This window comes from Biomphalaria glabrata, chromosome 1 (assembly GCF_947242115.1).
Source record: "Biomphalaria glabrata chromosome 1, xgBioGlab47.1, whole genome shotgun sequence".
Taxonomy (NCBI): domain Eukaryota; kingdom Metazoa; phylum Mollusca; class Gastropoda; family Planorbidae; genus Biomphalaria; species Biomphalaria glabrata.
In genome coordinates this window covers 65,913,009-65,935,345 of record NC_074711.1, presented here as the reverse complement: position 1 = coordinate 65,935,345, position 22,337 = coordinate 65,913,009, and the positions used below count along the sequence as shown (strand labels likewise).

Sequence of the window (22,337 nt, the reverse complement as noted above, 5' to 3'; positions counted from 1 at the left end):
TCCATATGTTATTCCACCAGTCATTTAAGCCGGTCTGATCTCTCCCGTGACTGCTCACGAGACCTGTACTCAGGGGCTGAATTACTTGACGGCTAATGGACTGTTGGTTTGCTATGTGGAGTAGAGTAGTGTCACGTTCAAAGTCCCTGCGGTCACCGTGAGTGGACGTCACTGTTACAGTGTCTGATCAGTCCAGATGTTCTCAATACATTGATTAGGGTTTACTGATACTTACCATCGTGTCATGATTGTCATGTACATGTTGTGGCTAACGACTCAAGTGAAGGATCCACTGATACATAGCATCCTATCATGTTTGTAATGTGTATGTTGTGGCTAAAGACGTCTCAAGTGGAGGATCCAGATACTTTTTGTTCTTTATATTTGTTATGGAGTGTGTGTGTGTGTGTGTTTCTGACGTAACCATGAGTAAATTTATTTCAGATAATTTGTTTGTATTAGCTGAATACATTCTGATGTAACCACCAGGAAGTCCATTGCAGTTGAAGTTATAAATAGGGAAATGAACGTTGAAGAGGGAGAACACTTTGGAGAGGCGAGTGACAGAAAGACGTGTATTTATTAGAGTGACCTGTCCATCCATCCCAGTGGCACTACATCCCGTAGAGGGGCCCTAGGCTGCTATAGCACATCTCTCCATTCTGATCTAATCTATCCTGGGCTTTACGTCTCCATGCCCGGACCTTTTAGCTGTTGTAGATCTGCCTCTACATCATTATTCGTGGTCTGCCTTTGAGACGCCTGACTTGTGTTTTTTGGAAGTCTATGATTCTTCTTAAGCTGTTCTCTGACATTCTTTCGAGGTGACCATTTTATTTCCTTTACTATGACTAGGTCATCATATAGTCACTTGTGTTTTGTCTACATTATGATAAATTCACTTGTGTTTTCTAGACATTATGACAAATTCACTTGTGTTTTCTAGACATTATGACAAATTCACTTGTGTTTACTAGACATTATGACAAATTCACTTGTGTTTACTAGACATTATGACAAATTCACTTGTGTTTACTAGACATTATGACAAATTCACTTGTGTTTACTAGACATTATGACAAATTCACTTGTGTTTACTAGAGTAACTAGACATTATGACAAATTCACTTGTGTTTACTAGACATTATGACAAATTCACTTGTGTTTACTAGACATTATGACAAATTCACTTGTGTTTACTAGACATTATGACAAATTCACTTGTGTTTACTAGAGTAACTAGATATTATGACAAATTCACTTGTGTTTCTTCATACATCTACGTTATGTAAATATTTCTTGCTTTACAAGATGTTGGTTCAAGTTTCATTCAAGTTCTGCACTAAGGATTGAATACACATGCAAGGTTTAGTTGGACTAGCTTTCTGTGTCTGCAAACCAACCACCGCGTATCAATAAGCTTTACACATTAAGATTTGACAAAGTCTTTGGTTTAAAAAATATCAGAAGATAGGTTGGATTTTAGTCAGCTTAATTTACTTTGCAAAGATGACCACAGTGATTGAACTGCCCGCTATGCGCTTTCCCTCAACCTTTCCGCTCTGGTCACTGAGAGCAGTCCGTCACTGGCAATTAAGACCTGGTCAGAAGGGACGCATCTCGGAGAGCTGCTTTCTTCTTAACACTCTACCGCAATGTGTCCTATGGGGAAGACTATGATAGTCCTTGTACCGTTGTGCTGTACCCGCACACTGCATGGTCACGTGACTAGTAAAAAAAAAAAAAAAACTATGTGGAGCTTATTCGGTTAACCAATTGGCCTTTGTGTCCTTTGAGAACTCTAAGAAGAACTAGCCGATAACTTTCAGCACAAACTTTTCCATATCTTGATCACTTACACATATACACAACAAGAAAAACACAAATGTAAATATTTTTCATACCAATTGTTTTTTCGTTTAGCTTTTAGCTTTCTTAATGCGTTTAGAAGCCTTAGATCCTATCACTTGTCTGGACCAGTTGTGAAAGGGGGAGGGAAGAAGGGGGTATTTGTTTTTAATATTTACATGATCGTTGTTTTTTTTTTTATATAAATGCTTTAAAATGTTCATTTAAGGCTCGAGTCCTCAAGGGGACTAACTCAACTTATACCGCCACATCTGTCAAGTACGATTTCTTTCCCTTGTTCAAGATGAAAGGTAAAAGGTGTTGTCAGGTGAAAGAAATGATTGTGCAAAACTTCAGCCTAATCCGAGATTAATCCTGGTGTGGGAGAAATGACGTGAACAAACCTTTTACCATACTGACAGACTGAGTTGATAGAAGCTTTGTCAAAAAGAAAAGACTGAGATATTGTTTATTTCTGACATATAAACAATATCGACGTCTCTCCTTATTTGCGGACGGTGTGTGTGTGTGGGGGGGGGGGGTAAATTATAAAAATAAATAACAAAATGACCTGTTCGACTATGCACAGGGAAGAAGACTTTGTGGTTTCCATTCTAACTTTCGATTCAATGTTTGTTTTAATCTCATAGCTTGTATTAGAAAATAAAAATAAAAAACAAAAGCAATACAAACACAGACAACCTCAATACAGACACAGATAACCTCAATAAAGACATTGCTTTGAAAAGAATATAAAGGGGGGGGGGGTTCATCTCTCCTGCACGAAACAAACAGCTTTATTCTTTTTCATCGTGTTTCTTCTTCCTCTTTTCATTCTATTTCTTTTCTATTTCCATTCTCCCCACCGTTCATTCATACACTCAGCTCTATTTTTGGTCAACCATAATATTATTGAAAGAGGATCAGAGCGGTGCCTTCACATTCAATCAGGCAAATGGCATTTCCAAGCATCTATAGCCAATCGGCTTGATGGAGGCACAGGGGCCAGGACCACCACCGCGCCGCAGGCCAATCTTGCTAATGTACGCTGGGTCACAGTTGCCCGATGGCCCATGATGAAAATGAGAGATGATTAAATCAAGCAATGAAAGATGAAAACTTGTCTATTTATCGTCCTTCTAGATAGTTTCTCTTTTCTAGCTCTCTCCTAGTGTGTTCTTAGGGTGGAGATTATTGTGTAAGGGCGAAGTGTGCTCTTCCTTTCCGCACCCCCTCTTCCTCCCCCCCCCCCCAAAAAAAAAAAATTAAATAAATAAAAACCACCTAAAAGTAGCAAAAAGTAGTCAGGGGCGTGACAGTGATAGAATGTAAACTCCAGCTTGCTTTTAGGGAAATGGGGCTTGGACAAGAAGCACGAGATTTGGGGGGAGAGAGGGGGGGTGGAACACGTGGGAGATGTTTATCCCCTAGAGACGGTTGAAGAAAAAATTAAAAAGGCTGGTGAGGAGGGGAAGGGGTTGAAATGCGGTTAAAGGAAAAAAAAGTTGAAGAAAACAGCGGCAGATCGATACAGGGGCCAGGGGTTTTTATTTTATGCTGTATTTATAGTTGAGTGTTTATGACGTATTTGTGGCGCGCGTTATTGTCGTGGCGTTTATGACTGAGTTTATGACTGAAGTTTTACGATGCGAGTACATCATACCCGTATTTGTGAGAGGATGGCGTCGGTGGGTGTGCTTCCTCCTCCTCCCCCCTACCTTTTCAGATATGTTTGTGACGCAGCCAATCACTGCTTATGCTTTTATTTTTAACGTAGTTTAGTAGCAGTCGCGTGTTTTGTACTGATGTTTTACTATGTATATTTATAGAATAAAGCCGTGGTGCTTAAGAGGGCACAGTTCTAAAAAAAATTCTCCAAAAAGGTCAATAATATTCTCCCCCCCCCAAAAAAAAAAATTAATTAAAAAATTCACATAAACTTAAAATCTGGGCTATTTTTTTTTTTTTTGGGGGGGGGGGGGGGGTTCTCATACAGTACTTATCTAAGTTATATATTGATTAATTGACAAGGTTTTATCTCCTAAAGAATCAATTCTCTATAAGGCAGTGCGGGACAGCTAGAAGCTGCACTAAACTTCTCCATGGCACATACTGCAAAAGAGATTACTAAACTTTAGAAGACTAATAAGTTACAAATAAACGATTCAAGACTTTGTTTTCTTTACTTCAATTACTAGATCAACCTCGTTAGATATATAGGCCAGTGTGTTTAAACTGTGTCTCCTTCTGTCTCGGAAGACAATGGAGACGCCCAGATGGTTCTAGTCTCTTCTTGAGTCCGGACAAAGCCTGGTGGGACTAAAGAAGCCGATTCTGGAACAACAAAGTTGGCCACATTTCATGTATTGAATACCTCTGTTTTAAGGCTTTCTGTTAGGGCAGCTTTCTTTCTCGTTCTCCTGTCTAAAGCCGCTTCATTCCTTTGGCTCTTCTTACCTGATCACACAGTCTGTCTCCATGCTGTCCAGTCTTGTGCTATTTCCTCACAAATTCTTTCAATGATCCTGTAGACCTCGCTTGCAGACATCTCTGTAGGTTAGGGGCGATGACGGCAAGTTTGAAACTAGATGCTGCATTCACAAATAAGAAAAGTATTGAGTGGAAAACAAGACATCTAGACAACACTTAGACTTTCAGAGCAACACTATATGCAATATAAAACACGATAATTCCTAACTTAGACCGGTTAGATCGGTTAGACCGGTTAGATCGGTTCACTGTCTACAGACATAATGTATACTTTAGTAGCTTAGATCCACCCAAAAAAAGATATTTTTTTTCTTTAACTTAAAACTTGTCCTTCTAACTAATTTTTGTTTCTTAGGCTCTCAATCTCCGTCCCCCCCCCCTCTCTCTCTCTCTCTCTCTCTCTCTCTCACACACACACACATGTAGCCAAATTAGTATGGGTTTTTAAGTTTTAGTTCTGTAACTCTAGCCAGAAAATAATGAAGGTCTCAAAGTAGTCTGGGTCGAGTCAAAACAAACTGGACCATTCTCATAGGATGAAACAGTGATTAAAACATTTTAAAAGTTGCTCTAGTGATGGACTTTACGTACGTACAAAACATGTTGGTCTATTGTCACACTATCAACTGATAAGTTCAAATGATGCAACACTATCAACTGATAAGCTCAAATGATGCAACACTATCAACTGATAAGTTCAGATGATGCAACACTAAAACTGTTCCATTGTTAGAGTAGTTGAACTGAACAGATAGGATGCAGACTGTAGTACGAAAACACCACATGGTAAATCTAGATGGCTTGGTCTGCATTACATGTAGCAAACTATGCAGGTCTCGATTGGGATGGCGTTGTCACGTGGCATACTGCACTCACCTTTATTCTTCGAACTAGAAGGCGATGACTGGGGCTGCTACAGAGTGAATTCAAATCTAACATTTTACTATTGATGGAATAGTGAAAGCCTCCAACTCATTAGGCTGAGGTTGAAACAACTGACAGGGGCTAAGCATGAATCTACATAGAGGCTAGTGCTAACATAACATGAACAAAAAAAAGTTCTATTGTCAAGATCAGCTGATCTGATAAGTTCGAATAGGCCAACAGTACAACTGGTCCCTTGTTACATGATTTGAACTGAACAGATCTGATGCAGACTCTGGCACGGAAACACCTCTTGGTAATGCTCATCACTGGACAAATCTAGGCACGGTTGTGTGGGTCGCGTGAGTTTGTCACACACAACATGAACACATACGCTACTTGAACAAAAAAAAAGGAGGGGGTGACCTTCCACAATTTGTTATGTATGAAAACAACCGATCAGAGGTCGCGTGTTTATCGATCTTCCGAATATCCCTGTATGCATGACATCAAGATTGCCCAGGTCATTAGGGCCGCGCCTAGTAATTGCGGGCTTCGGCTATTCCTCTTCCGGTTCGCGAGCTTGACTTCCGGTCTGAGTGTATTGGTTACCGTCAGTTGTCGAAGCGTCGCGCGAGCTCACTCGGGGGGACCGGCACCCCACGACAGCTTCTCTCTTCGCTTCGGAAGGCCGAATTCATTTCTGTGACGGCCAGGTCGGTCCAGCCTGTCTGTGTGTAGAATGGATTGATTAGTCTCGTTCTAGTCCTTTTCCGTTTGCCCCAAGGCCTCTGTCGAGGGGCGATTGTTTTGTTTTGATGTGTGACGTATGAAGGGAAGAATTAGGATGGGGGCCGTGAGGGCGCCCTTTCGTGTGACGTAGAAATTAGCGTGTGAAGAAGCTAAAACCAGGAACTTAATGACAGGCTAATCCGACCCAGTATCCTCAGTGATATGCTCACAATATTTTTCAGCTCTATGTATCACATTTGGAAATCTTCTTTTCTTATACTAGGCTTTTTATCCACCGGTTACGCCCGCTTCTTCAATCCTTTTTTGATAAAAATTCTATAATACGTCAACTCTCAACATAATTGACCTTGATTCCAGCTTCCCCCCCCCCTTTTTTTTTTCTAAATCGAGATAGTGCTCGTGTAATAGAAATCAAAAGATGACACTGGACACTAAAAGATGACACTGGACACTAAAAGATGACACTGGACACTAAAAGAAGAAAGGCCAAAATGGCAAAAAAAGTTTTTAAAGAATCAACCTCCGGTCGTCAATGGTTTTGACTTCGTTAAATCTGGCAAAGAATGTAGGTCATAGCTAGATCTGTGAGACACGAGAGATACTGAGCATTTCTTTAATCTTTGGACTCGAAGACAAGCTTGTATTAAATAGATATAGTAAAATCGTGTGTTGATTCTTTATTCTATAAACATTATTACACCGCTTAGACTGTCAAAAAAAGTTTCAATATTCATTTAAAATCAGTAAATGTTGATGAACACATTCAAAAGACATACACACAAATAATTTATAGTTATAGTTACGTAAGTATTCACAAACTTGTAAACCATATAAAATGCAGACGTAGATCATGAAAATTGTAGATGTCAAAAATATGAATTGTATATATCACGATAGTGTTCTAATTGATTAAAAACTATTGCTATTCATTGGTCGGTTTGGCGGGTCAACAACTCCTGGAGATACTAGGAATCAATAGCGTCGTTATTTTCTTCATTTCTTCGCACTAGTCTCTTGATAATGTCGGCTTTTAATTCAGGAAGCAGTTCCATTTACGGGTGCGCTCCCTTGTGACCAATAAGTATCGATGGGAGCTAATTGAAGTCAATTATTGACCAGCGTCACTGAGCGAGTCTCGTCGCCGACAAAATGTGACACAAAGCGTGACACAAGGGCCAGAAAACAAAAAGTTCAAAGACTTTGACATTCCTCCCTCACGCTTTCCCTACTTGCCAGATCCCAGGGAGACTAAAGGATCAATTATTAACTCACGGCACACCTATTAGAATTCTGAAGGTGAAGAAGACCAACAAGCAACGCGCAACTCAGAGTGCAGAAAAGTAAAAGACATTTCCAAGGGGGACAATCCTAGCGTGACAGCAAGGGAGACAATATGGCAATGGAGTCTAAGAAATGTATTGAAAAGATGCTGGATAATAGAGGAGGGGGGGGGGCGAGAGGCATGGCTTTGGATCGTGAGTAGTATATGGTACAGCGAGAGTAGTACTGCTGTTAGACAACACTTTTATATATATGGTACAGCGAGAGTAGTACTGCTGTTAGACAACACTTTTATATATATATGGTACAGCGAGAGTAGTACTGCTGTTAGACAACACTTTTATATATATGGTACAGCGAGAGTAGTACTGCTGTTAGACAACACTTTTATATATATGGTACAGCGAGAGTAGTACTGCTGTTAGACAACAGTTTTATATATATGCCAGGATTTTTTTTGGGGGGAGGGGGGGTTTGGGGGGATTTTTTCTCCCCCCCCCCCCGCCCCCCCCCCGGCAAAAAAATATACTTGTGTGTGTGTGTGTACATAATCTTTATTACATTTCAACCCTTCATTCTTTCGGAAGACGTTTAGTGTGCTCTAGAATTTCTTCCTGGAGTTAGTGGAAAAATTGTAGACTCCCCGTCATTGTTAGCAAGGGGGTCTGGTATTAAAAGCCAACAAAATGCATATTCTGAGGTATCTACAGTGCATTTTCCTGCTTTAAAAAGTTTTATTTCAAAAACTTATGTGCTATTCTTTCTGACTTAGACCCTCTCGCGCCGTTTGGCGCATTTGCCGTCAAGCTGTTTCCACAAAAATCACTCACTGGTAATGTCTGAAGCTTCTTCTCACCTGCTCTAAGGACCTCCATGAAAGTGTGGCGCCAAGTTGTACTTAATAGGATGTCATCGCAACTCTTATTATGCGCAATTAATTTTGTCAGAGAACATGTCCCGCAAACCTCATGCGACGCTCTGTCTTTTTCTTACTAAGGGGTCGACTCCCAGTTCGGCATAGCATTTCCTTGATTTAGACCCGATCTCTATAACTGACTCCTGAAACCTGTCTTAGCCATCTTTGTTGAGCCACATTTAGTGTTTTTACAATTTCGCAGATGACTATTCAATGCACTTTATTAATGGAGCCCCGCCACTGGTAAAAATGTGTAACCTCTCTTGAATATGCTCTTGGAATTAGGTGACTGTAGTTTGCTTTAGATTTTATATCGAAAATGGAAGTTTTATCGTCAAAATCATCTGTTGGGGGTTTTAAACTAAAAAATCTCTCGTGTTGTGTTTTTTTTAATTCAAAACCCCATTTAGCTACGGTCATGGTAACTGTAGTTTGCTTTAGAATAATATATGAAGATAGAGATTTTCCATCTCAAAACGCTCTGTAAGGGAATTATAAACTCAAAACCATCTGGAGGGGTTTTAAACTTTAAAAAAAAGGTCATCTGTAGGAGAGGGGTTTAAACTCAAAACACACAATTGGCTTGGCTACGCTCACATAATTTTAGTGTGTAATTTCCTTTTTTTATATTGAAGAGGTATTTTTTTTAGCATCAAACCCCTCTGAAAGGGGGTTTAAACTCAAAACCCCTTTTGGCAACGCTCATAACATTTTGAGTGCGTAATTTGCTTTTTTTTTACATTGAAGATGTATTTTTTAGCTTCAAACCCCGCTGGCGGGGGGTTTAAAACTGAAAACCCCTTTCGCTACGCTCATAGATTTTAGAGCCTGTAATTTGCTTTTTTTTTTTATATTGAAAAGGTCTTTGTTTTAGCTTCAAACTCCACTGGAGGGGAGTTTAAACTCAAAACCCCTTTTACTACAATCATAGAATTTTGAGTGTATAATTTGCTTTGTTTTTAATATTAAAGAGGTATTTTTTACCTTCAAACCCCGCTGAAGGGGGGTTTAAACTCAAAACTGAGTCAAAACCCATTTAGCTAGGCTCATAACATTTTGAGTGTGTTTTCCTAAAGTTTCGTGCTGAGTCATAACAAAAAAAAAAAAAAAGGTTACAAAGACAGTTTGTGTGGAAACACAAACTCAAAATCGGCATCACTTGCCCCAGCACAGCCAAGGTCTTTGAGTTTAAAACCCCTACCAGGGGTTTTAGCAGTTAAATCGGCCCCCGAAGTGGTCCACCCAGCCAGGTAAAAAGGCAGGTTTCAATATTTTCAGTAAGAACATCAGAATGAAATTCTATGAAATACAAATGACAGAGACGAATGGAGAAAGAGAGTTGACAGATCTTGTGTGGTGCCTCAGGGTTCCAGCAGACCAAAGGATAGGTGAAAGTGAATGTGAAGTTAAATGTGAACCTGGCCTAACTAATGTCTTATAATGAATATCTAATTGATCTAATTGTTTTGTAAAGGGTCAATCTCTTATTCAAAGCATCAATAAAAATCATTTCGTAAAAAAAAAAAAAAAATATTTTAGTTCATGATTTCCTTCCTGTGTGTAAGCGCTACAGTTCACGCGATAATTTGAAAAGCTACTTATTAATTGTTGTTTTAAATTATGTCCAACTTATATGCATACTAAATAGATTTTTTCTCTTTAAAAAAAGTAAAAAATGTTTGTGTGTAAATGTAGTAGTTTGTATGACAGAAATGGCAAAACTTGGCAATACAAATGTAAAAAAAAATATATTTACAAAAAATCTAAAACCATTTGTATAAATGTGCGATATATAAGTGTGATATTAACGGTCCCTACTAATGAGCTTTCCGTGTTTGTTACTATTAATAGTGAATAGTTTCTTTTATGAAAAAATTGCTTGCTTGATTTAAAAAAATAGATTTTTCGCTTTCAGAAAAGAAAAACGTAGCCATTGCATCAGAACTTTGAATGGTCTAAAATAATATAATGTCGGATTTTCACTATCTTTTCTTGTTTCTGAGATCTAAACGGGACGGACAGACAGGCCACAAAAAACTAATAGCGTCTTTTTCCCTTTTGGAGGCCGCTAAAAATAACAATATTCGGCTTCATTTTCTCTTTTTATTTTGGCGTCGTATCCCAGTGGTCGCCCTTTCTTTCGGGTATTTTAAGTTAAAGAAAACCTCTTCAAGTCTAGCTTCATTTAATATATTTAATGTATATTTCACGTTGTTTATGTCTGTATTTGTGATGCATCTTATGAATGACTTAGAATACTTATCATACAGAAAGCTAATGAACACTCTCAGAGAATACACAGCATGCAGGAAGCTAATGAACACTCTCAGAAAATACACAGCATGCAGGAAGCTAATGAACACTCTCAGAGAATACACAGCATGCATGAAGCTATTGAACAATCCCAGAGAATACACAGCATGCAGGAAGCTAATGAACACTCTCAGAGAATACATAGCATGCAGGAAGCTAATGAAAACTCTCAGAGAATACACAGCATGCAGGAAGCTAATGAACACTCTCAGAGAATACACAGCATGCAGGAAGCTAATGAACAATCCCAGAGAATACATAGCATGCAGGAAGCTAATGAACACTCTCAGAGAATACACAGCATGCAGGAAGCTAATGAACACTCTCAGAGAATACACAGCATGCAGGAAGCTAATGAACACTCTCAGAGAATACATAGCATGCAGGAAGCTAATGAAAACTCTCAGAGAATACACAGCATGCAGGAAGCTAATGAACAATCCCAGAGAATACATAGCATGCAGGAAGCTAATGAACACTCTCAGAGAATACACAGCATGCAGGAAGCTAATGAACACTCTCAGAGAATACACAGCATGCAGGAAGCTAATGAACACTCTCAGAGAATACATAACAAGCAGGAAGCTAATGAACACTCTCAGAGAATACATAGCATGCAGGAAGCTAATGAACACTCTCAGAGAATACATAGCATGCAGGAAGCTAATGAACACTCTCAGAGAATACATAGCATGCAGGAAGCTAATGAACACTCTCAGAGAATACATAGCATGCAGGAAGCTAATGAACACTCTCAGAGAATACACAGCATGCAGGAAGCTAATGAACACTCTCAGAGAATACACAGCATGCAGGAAGCTAATGAACAATCCCAGAGAATACATAGCATGCAGGAAGCTAATGAACACTCTCAGAGAATACATAGCATGCAGGAAGCTAATGAACACTCTCAGAGAATACACAGCATGCAGGAAGCTAATGAACACTCTCAGAGAATACACAGCATGCAGGAAGCTAATGAACAATCCCAGAGAATACACAGCGAGCAGGAAGCTAATGAACAATCCCAGAGAATACACAGTGTACAGAAAGCTAATGAACACTCTCAGAGAATACACAGTGTACAGAAAGCTAATGAACACTCTCAGAGAATACATAGCATGCAGGAAGCTAATGAACAATCCCAGAGAATACACAGTGTACAGAAAGCTAATGAACAATCTCAGAGAATACATAGCATGCAGGAAGCTAATGAACAATCCCATAGAATACACAGTATGCAGGAAGCTAATGAACAATCCCAGAGAATACACAGCGTGCAGGAAGCTAATGAACACTCTCAGAAAATACACAGCATGCAGGAAGCTAATGAACAATCCCAGAGAATACACAGCATGCAGGAATCTAATGAACAATCCCAGAGAATACACAGTGTACAGAAAGCTAATGAACACTCTCAGAGAATACACAGTGTACAGAAAGCTAATGAACACTCTCAGAGAATACATAGCATGCAGGAAGCTAATGAACAATCCCAGAGAATACACAGTGTACAGAAAGCTAATGAACAATCTCAGAGAATACACAGCATGCAGGAAGCTAATGAACACTCTCAGAGAATACACAGCGTACAGAAAGCTAATGAACAATCTCAGAGAATACATAGCATGCAGGAAGCTAATGAACAATCCCATAGAATACACAGCATGCAGGAAGCTAATGAACAATCCCAGAGAATACACAGCGTGCAGGAAGCTAATGAACACTCTCAGAAAATACACAGCATGCAGGAAGCTAATGAACAATCCCAGAGAATACACAGTGTACAGAAAGCTAATGAACACTCTCAGAGAATACATAGCGTACAGAAAGCTAATGAACAATCCCAGAGAATACACAGCATGCAGGAAGCTAATGAACACTCTCAGAGAATACACAGCATGCAGGAAGCTAATGAACACTCTCAGAGAATACATAGCATGCAGGAAGCTAATGAACAATCCCAGAGAATACATAGCATGCAGGAAGCTAATGAACAATCCCAGAGAATACATAGCATGCAGGAAGCTAATGAACAATCCCAGAGAATACACAGCGTACAGAAAGCTAATGAACAATCTCAGAGCAGACCAAACCTACAGTAAAAGAAAGACTTCCTGGGATTCTCACACTCTACAATCATCCTCATACACACGTGTCTGCTCCAAGGTGCTCCCACCTAAGCATTGAACGCTCTCTACAACGATGGGGGGGGGGGGGGGGGAACTTCTGGTCACTTCGGACAATTCAACAAACGACTATTTACCTTTAAAGTAAAACCTGCTTCGTATATTGAAACACAAAACAGCGGCCGTCGTGTCTGGGAATGGGGCCGAGCTAGGATGCGTAAGACTCGATGTGCACCGAGTCCTTCAGTATGCGAGTGAGTCTCGCGCCATGGTTAATTAGGGCTTTTAGCACTTGCCCTACATGAGTACGCACGTGTCTGCACGAGGGCGTGCCCGCGTGTCCTGCTAGGACCGTGAGAAAGACCGCTTGGAGTGGTTACCTTTGTAAGTTGCCCCCACGCCCCTGGGTAACAGACCTGTGGATGTTGATCGACTATTGCCTGTTGTGTGTTTTTTTATTATTTGCATTCAATGGCCGCTATTGAATTGTAAAGGGAGAGAATGAATCCACTTTGTTGCGATTCTTTGGTTCGATTTAATAACGTACTTTTATTCAGTCCTGATGCTGTGAGTGGTGATAGTAATTACAGACTAGGGTCTGTCTATCAGTTTTTACACAATGCCATGTTCTTACGGTTCGTCCTGAACGTAGGTCATAGAATCACCCAACATTAAAGGGAGTGTACTGATTATTTAGAGATTAAAGGAGGCTAACTAATTATTTTCTCGGTTTCCGGTTTCACCCATGCCGGGTAACTCTTGAATCATTAGGAATGCAGCCCTTAGTAAAGAAATATATCGCTTCCATGGACAATAAACTCATCGAAAAAACAGAGCGGCACTTGTAAAAATATTTTTAAGAATTGAGTTGTGAAAGTTTAACACCTACATCCTGAGTTCTTACATTAAACATTTAGCAATACAACATTTAGCAATTCAACATTTAGCAATTCAACATCTTGACGTGACCAACAACATATGCTATATTGTCCTATCGACACTTTTAACAAATGTATTGGTATAAAATGTGAATATCTTGGCTTCAGACTGCGTCATCGTATCTCCTAGAACTGAATGCACCAGAAGTGACCTTTTTTTTAGGCGGCGAGTGGGCAACCGTTCAGGAAGTAAAAAAGATTCTTTCGTCACTGTCAGCCCCTCATCCAAATATGTGGGTGGTACCCGCATCTCATTGCACATAAGCAAAACAAAAATATTGGCATCAAACATCCTAACATCCTGGCATTAAGCGTAACATCAAAGATATGACATTTAGCATCTTAACATCAAGCCCTTTTGGTATGGCATAAATCCTCCTGACTTATTACATCTTAAAATCAAGTCCTTTTGGCATGCCATCAACCATCCTGACCTATAACATCTTGACATCAAACATCCTGACATATAACATCTCGACATCTAGCCTTTCTGGCATGACAGCAAACTTCTTATCGCCATAGTTGTCATCAAATATGTTTTAGTTTTCATTGATCTGAACCTTGACCCTTCCCCACCCCAGTTTTTTCCCCCTGGATCTCTTGCATTCAAACAAGTTATAGGTCTAGGTCACAACATTGGAACTATTATTAGAAGTATTACAGCAAGAGAAGACTATCCATTTATTCCTAAGACTGTAGACTTTGATTAACTCTGATTCAAAGGGAGCGAAGTAGTCTTGGAGAAAACAGCAGAGACTCAAAGCCATAGCCACAGAACGGCTAAAAGCATTTCCATTGATCGGTGCGCGCCACTTCCCTTCTGCTGGTACAGCTACGTTAATGGACCTCTCTCTCTCGGCCTTTGTCTCTGTCTCATCGATCCAATGTTGCTTTCTCTTTTTTATATATATATATTTTTTATTTGTAAACTTTTCTTCTGTCTTCACCCTCAAAACTAGACTGGATAATGTTTAGCCTTTTTTTAAATTCTATCCCAAAAACACAGAGACAAAGAGACAGACAGACAGACAGACAGAAGAATAGATAGATAGATAGATAGATAGATAGATAGATAGATAGATAAATAGATAGATAGATAGATAGATAGATAGATAGATAGATAGATAAATAGATAGATAGATAGATAGATAGATAGATAAATAGATAGATAGATAGATAGATAGATAGATAGATAGATAGATAGATAGATAGATAAATAGATAGATAGATAGATAGATAGATAGATAGATAGATAGATAGATAGATAGATAGATAGATAGATAGATAAATAAATAGATAGATAGATAAATAGATACATAGATAGGCCTAAATAGATAGATAAATAGATAGATAGATAGATAGATAGATAGATAGATAGATAGATAGATAGATAGATAGATAGATAGATAAATAGATAGATAGATAGATAGATAGATAGATAGATAGATAGATAGATAAATAGATAGATATATAGATAGATAGATAGATAGATAGATAGATAGATAGATAGATAGATAGATAGATAGATAGATAGATAAATAGATAGATAGATAGATAGATAGATAGATAGATACATAGATAGATAAATAGATACATAGATAGGCCTAAATAGATAGATAAATAGATAGATAGATAGATAGATAGATAGATAGATAGATAGATAGATAGATAGATAGATAGATAGATAGATAGATAAATAGATAGATAGATAGATAGATAGATAGATAGATAGATAGATAAATAGATAGATAGATAGATAGATAGATAGATAGATAGATAGATAGATAAATAGATAGATAGATAGATAGATAGATAGATAGATAGATAGATAGATAGATAGATAAATAGATAGATAGATAGATAGATAGATAGATAGATAGATAGATAGATAGATAGATAGATAAATAGATAGATAGATAGATAGATAGATAGATAGATAGATAAATAGATAGATAGATAGATAGATAGATAGATAGATAGATAGATAGATAGATAGATAGATAGATAGATAGATAGATAGATAGATAGATAGATAGATAGATAGATAGATAGACGGGTAGGTAGGTAGGTAGATAGTTGGGTGGGGGGTAGGTAGGTAGGCTGGTAGGTACGTAGACACAATAAATAGATAGATAGATAGATAGATAGATAGATAGATAGATAGATAGATAGATAGATAAATAGATAGATAGATAGATAGATAGATAGATAGATAGATAGATAGATAAATAGATAGATAGATAGATAGATAGATAGATAGATAGATAGATAGATAGATAGATAGATAGATAGACGGGTAGGTAGGTAGGTAGATAGTTGGGTGGGGGGTAGGTAGGTAGGCTGGTAGGTACGTAGACACAATAAATAGATAGATAGATAGATAGATAGATAGATAGATAGATAGATAGATAGATAGATAGATAGATAGATAGATAAATAAATAGATACATAGATAGGCCTAAATAGATAGATAAATAGATAGATAGATAGATAGATAGATAGATAGATAGATAGATAGATAGATAGATAGATAGATAGATAGATAGATAGATTTCGCCACTTTCTCTCCTTGTAACATTAACTCAATAACAATTTCATGTTTAAATATGCAAATTTACAAAACCTTGAGATAAACATGCAGTAACCGATCGCTCAAACTGTTCATTGTGTGAACCACGTGACTCGTCAAATCCATCATCAGACTTGTCCAGAAGTTATTTACAATACAAACGGGCAATTTGTCTAGTGGAAAGGAAAGGGACAGAGGGCGCCCCCTACCAACAAGCCACGCCACAGCGCAATCGTTGCGTCTACTAAACTTCCTCGCGCCCCTCGACTTTGAAAACGTGGGGAGGGGGAGGTAACGCCTTTGAATTTACGCGCCGGCACGTGCTGGTCCCATCTCGGCGCGTGCGTGGTGCAAACATACGTCACTGTCGCAAGTCCGGAGTACACGGGGCGAACCGCCGACGCCCCTGGTGCCGACCGTGAGCTTTTGTTATTTCAAAGGCTCAATAGGACCAGCGCTTTAGGTCGGGCCGCGGCCTCACGTTCACAAGACTGGATTGATGAGTTCAACCTTCTTTTATTTCTTTCTAGTGTTTTTTTTTTTTCCTCTTCTCCTCCCCCCCCCCCTCATCTTTTTTTTCTTCTGAATCTCCATTTTCAAATCTTGAAATTTTGGTCTTGTGGGAAACTTTTAGCAATCCCACGGTTCCCAGGTTCAAGGTCACATAATATTTATGTGTTTTTAAAATAAGTGTCGATACTTTTTTCTTTGAATGTTGAACAAGTCTTCACTTCTTGTTGATTACGTTTCAATAAGAGCCAGCTGAAAGATTGAATAACTAAAAGAATAAAATGGTGGATAAAGCAACTTACAGAATAGACTTTACTGCTGCACTCTAATGAGTTTAACTATCTGGACTGTCGTCTCGATGGTACTGGGTTCGAACGCTGCCCCCACCCCCACCTTCCCCGTCTTCCAGCTAGCAGGAGGCTTGGGTTAGGGTTAAATAATCTTCGGAGGCGCGGTGGCTGAGCGGTAAAGCGCTTGGCTTTCGAACCGGGGGTCCCTGGTTCAAATCCTGGTTGATGACTGGGTATTATAATTTCGGGATCTTCGGGAGCCTCTGTGTCCTCCCAGCTCTAAGGGGTACCTGATATTAGCTGGGGAAAAGTAAAAGCGGTTGGTCGTTGTGCTGGCCACATGACACCCTTGTTAACCGTAGGCCACAGAAACAGATGACCTTTACATCATCTGCCCTCAAGGTCTGAAAGGGGAACTTTTTTTATTCTAATAATTTTCAATTCTGAGGGAACATCCGAACCATGTTAAACACATGCAGAAACATACATTACACATAATCAATTACACGCACTCAAAACACACACGTATATACACTCCTAAACACTGAAAGTATCTTCACCGCTTGCAGAGCAACAAAAAGAGCTGTTCTTTTACACAAACTCCTAGGGTCTATGGGTCCGCTGTTTGTTATGCACGGTGGATCAAAAGTCAGGTTTCGATATTTTTATCAAGATGAGCGAAAAAAAAAAGTTTCAGAATTTCAAATAGTAGGCCTACTCGTGATTTTTGACACCGTCAGCTGCTTGAACGAACGAGTCTACCAATTAAGCCAGAGGACATTTTATAAGAAGTCATTATTTATTGGTACCTTCATTACACGTATCTGATTTAGAACTCTTAAGATCTAGTCTAGCTGGACCAATGGACCAAGATAGACGACAAGACGCACAAATCCTTGACCAGCCCATTGAGTATCAGGTCAAATGGACACAAGGGTTTACGGTCCCAGATTTATAATGACTTGTTTCACCAGCAGTGATCTGTCCGGCGTTGACCAGTCCATTGTCCCTCGATACAAGATCTAAATGTATATGAGGTCAGGATGTGTGTGTCTGTGTTTCGATGAGTTTCTCAAGAGAAGTGATGCACCGAACGTTTGTCAGAGTGCTGCTCGGCCCGATGGACAGACACACACGTGTGGCGCACCAAGTGAACAGAGAAACTAAGAGAACTGGGGGGGGGGGGAGAGAGAGAGATGGATGAGGGTGTAGGTTGGGTCGATGATTAAATATGAGGTGCTGATGCGTGAAACATGGCAGATTACACTCAGAAGGTCAAGGTGACAGTCTAAATGTGAGCATCAGAGACAGGGGACATCACTTTGGTTGACATGTACATTCGTCTCTCCAATTCGCGGTTTATGAACTAGAAAACAAAGGGGGGGGGGGTGTAGAAGGAGTAAGTTCAGAAGCGAAACGTTTGTTACTGAGGAAAAGGAACCGTATTTATAATGATGTCATATTCCATCTATGCTGTCAATAGATTTCATTTTGTCTTAATGCAAAGGTGATGAAGAGCTGTTTTTCATTGAACGAGCATATTATGTTTATACTTAGGCTTATATAATTCAGAGAAAAAGAAAGAAAGAATATTAATTAATATTGTAAAAAAGTTTATACGTTTAGGGTATACCCGGTGGTTAGTTCGGAGATACAACCAGCTAGTACAGCTAAACCGATGAAGGCGTATTGATATCCGGTTTTTGGTTTGAACTTACAAACATCTACTATAATTTAGCGGTTGTAGTCGTTTTGATACCCGGTCGTTGGTTTGTAGCTCCAAACATCTAGTAAAATTTAATGTAGAACTTGAAGCAGGCGTATTTTTCTTTTAAAACTAAACTGAATCAAACATTTATTTCTAAACTTACAACAGCTTCAACCTGAACGTGAATGTGTGGAGAAACAAAAATGAAACTCACAATTGAAACAAGAAAAGACTCACTAGAAATACACGTCTTGTCTGTCTTGTCTGTCTTGTCTGTCTTGCCTGTCTTGTCTGTCTTATCTGTCTTGTCTGTCTTATCTGTCTTGTCTGTCTTGTCTGTCTCACGTCTCTGGCTAGTTTTCTCTTCAACTTTAACACAAGTAATTTTTCTTTCACTCAATTACGACACATGACCCCGTGGTTTCATCAGAAACTTTTCAGCCTACACAACCAAAACATCCGCTCTTCTTTCCTCATGGGTAGATCAGAAATACACACACAGACTCCCGAATAGCATAGAACAGGGCTGTTTTAAAGAAACAAAACTTTTATTTGTTTGTTCAAATGTTTATTGTTGTGCATGTTTCGGATGTTCCTTCAGATTCTGAAGATAATTAACTTCCTAGTCCAAACTTGTCGCAGATGTTTGGATGACGGGGAAAGAATGCGGACGGGGTTCGAATCCTGGACGTTCAAGACAGTCGAACGACAATCCTCAGCGCATTTCACACGACCAGGCTGTTCCTCCTCCTCCTCCTTTTTTTTTTACAATATATCTATTCAAGTCACTCCTTCGTGGAACCTATGTGAACGCGATTCTCCAATAATGCTTTTCCTATAAATTTAACAGTTGTATATCGCTGAGAAAAGATAGTCACATGGTGAAAAATCTAGTTTGAACGTTATAATTTTTCAAAGTAAAAAAATAAATAAATGTAAATTTGGCTAGAGACTAAATATAGGTCTAGATCCAACATCAGTTTTGAAAGGACCATCGCGTTTGTGAATTTCCGAATGTAAGGCATTATTGAATCAAGAGTATAGTAAATTAATGTTCAGGAAAATTTTAGGTATTATAGGTCTAAATTTAATGGCCTATCATTGAAATTATTTAATATTTTACATAAATCTTATGTAGATTATATCTAGACTAGATCTTAAGGTTTCTAAATCAGAACTTTAGCTCTTTAGCTCTGAACATACCAGTAGAGATAACTAATCACACAAGTATGCCTTACCCTCTGGCCGATTAAAAAAAATCGTATTTTTAAGTAACTGATGGTGTCATGGTTTCGATACCCTAAATGAATAAATATTTTTGTAAAATTATTTTTTGTAATCAAATATTTTTTTATTTTTTTTTTAAATTGCTTTATTATATTTGAAGTTTTATAATGAAAGTATTGAATTACTGTAATATATATTTTTTTATGTTTTTCTTGTTTTATGAACTAAGTCTTAGTTACTGAGGAATAGTACTCACCCTCACATTGTTTAAATTCTATGGACTATGTGAATTTATTAATGCATAATTATTTTATAAAATGTAGTATGAGCACACATCAGTAACCATTATTTAGAGAAGCTGCAGTTATTTTCAAAAAGACAAAGGCGAAAGTAAACTGGTATTATCAAAAGCGCGTGTTGTTGTCTTCTAGTAACATGCTAGATATATATGTGGATCTAGATTTTTTTGAGCTATAATAAGGGGAGATTGCCTTTATTAATCCAGAAACCTTCACTTGCTTATAACAGTACAAGGGAAACCATCAAAAATATTTTCATGTATGCAAAACATTTCATTAATTACCTCCCTTTAACTATTATAACGCTTCCATAGACATAAATGTATGTCTATGACCGCTTCTTTATTAGATTTATGACATGTCTGCCAACTTATTTTCTTATTTTCTTTATTTATTTATACGGCATTTTTCTTTAACTTAATTTCTCGGTCGCTCTGTATTTTGTTGTCAAATATTTTACTTAAAAAAAAAGATGATTGCCTGCTCTTGTGTTCTGTGTCCCAATACGTCCGCAATCTAGAATTCTAGATGGCCCCGAAATTGAATCGTGCCCACTGCCGTCCTGCAGGAGGTTTTGGATTAGGGCATACTAATGTTCATTGCTGAAACTAACAAGTCACTGAAGTTTAAAGTAAAATATAATCGAGCAAACTAACACACGTGCTCGGGGCTGTCGTCTCGCTCAGAAGATTCAAACACAGGCTCTTAATACCAGAAAAAAAACAAGGTTACAAAGACAGTTTGTAAACTCAAAATCGGCCCCCGAAGTGTTCTACCTAGACTAGAGTCTTCACCAGGATTCGAACACGGGACTTCTGGTTCCAAGTGCTTTACCACTCAGCCACAGTATCTCCATATATTCATTTAGCGTATACTTATATTTTTTAAAATAATAATTATTAACCTTGTCCATACATTCAAAATTAATAACATGTTACATGTAATAAAGAGAAACTAAAAAAGATTTATTCTTCTTACAAAATTAGATAAATTGGTAAAACGAAAAAAAATAATTCTTGACCTATTTTAGTTAGTTAGTGAGCTAGATAGAAATGACTTGAAAGACTTGGAGTAGGTCTACTTGGACAAGACTTTCCCCTCGCAAAATAGAAATTAATATCTCCATTGTCATACAAACTAGACATAGATCTAGTTAGATCTAGACCTAGTTTTAGATCTAAATCTAGATTCAAGATCTAAGTCTAGGTCTAGAACTAAATCTAAGTCTAAGAATAGAAGTCTAGTCTACAATTAGATCAAAGTCTAGATCTAGATCTAAATGTAGATCTAATTTTAGATCTATAGATCTAAAACTAGATACAGAATCTCGATATAGAATGTACTATATCTAGACTAGAACTCGTATGAATTTAAACGTTCAATCTTAAAATTACTAGACCTAGGCCAATGTTATGATCATGAATAGTAGGCCTAGGCCTTTTATTACTGGGTAATGCCATTACTAATGCGGTGTACTATGCTGTTCGTATCCGATTCATTTCTTAATATGATACTATTGTTTACATAATTTAAAAAATCTGCACCCCTAAGCTGTCAGAAGATAAGCTATTGCCTTAATAATTAAAATTTTGTTCAAATTACCAATACATTTATAATATATATATATTATAAATATATCTAGATCTGGGCTTTATTTAGTCTTATCTAGACTGTCAAGTGTAGGCCCCTATAGTGAGGATATGTCAAAACTGCGCGCTATAAAGGTAGTTCGTTATTTTTTAAACTTATAACTAGAACGAAGTTCGAATCAAAAATCTTTTTTTTTAAACAACATTTGAATCAGTATTCTATTCAATGAGTTAGTTAATAAATGGAAAATATATATTTATAATGATCCATTGACACTTTTACCATTGTGACCTTAGATGCAATTTTTTTGTAACAATGCTCCAATCTATGAATGAAGCTTGAGTTATTAATGAAGAAGTCCATGACCTTTTTTAAAAAAAAATCCACTTGCATATATAATTTTAAAAATTAGATAGTTCCCTTTCGGAAAAGAAAAAAGTAGCCGTTGCATCAGAACGTTGAATGATCTAAAATATCATAATGTCCTATTTTCATTTTCTCTTCTAGTTTCTGAGATCTAAACGGGAGGACGGACAGACAGACGGACAGGCCACACGAAACTAATAGCGTCTTTTCCCTTTTTGGGGGCCGCTAAATTGAGTTTGTTTTTTA

The 22,337-nt window shown here is 38.0% G+C and overlaps 1 protein-coding gene across 1 annotated transcript; it reads left to right on the top strand.

Moving 5' to 3' along the window:
• The first annotated feature begins 10,455 nt into the window (after positions 1 to 10,455).
• LOC129925794 (putative uncharacterized protein DDB_G0271606) lies at positions 10,456 to 12,570 on the top strand. The gene has a single exon (XM_056026406.1). The coding sequence runs from the start codon at positions 10,456 to 10,458 to the stop codon at positions 12,568 to 12,570; it is 2,115 nt and encodes a 704-aa protein (XP_055882381.1).
• Positions 12,571 to 22,337: the final 9,767 nt, after the last annotated feature.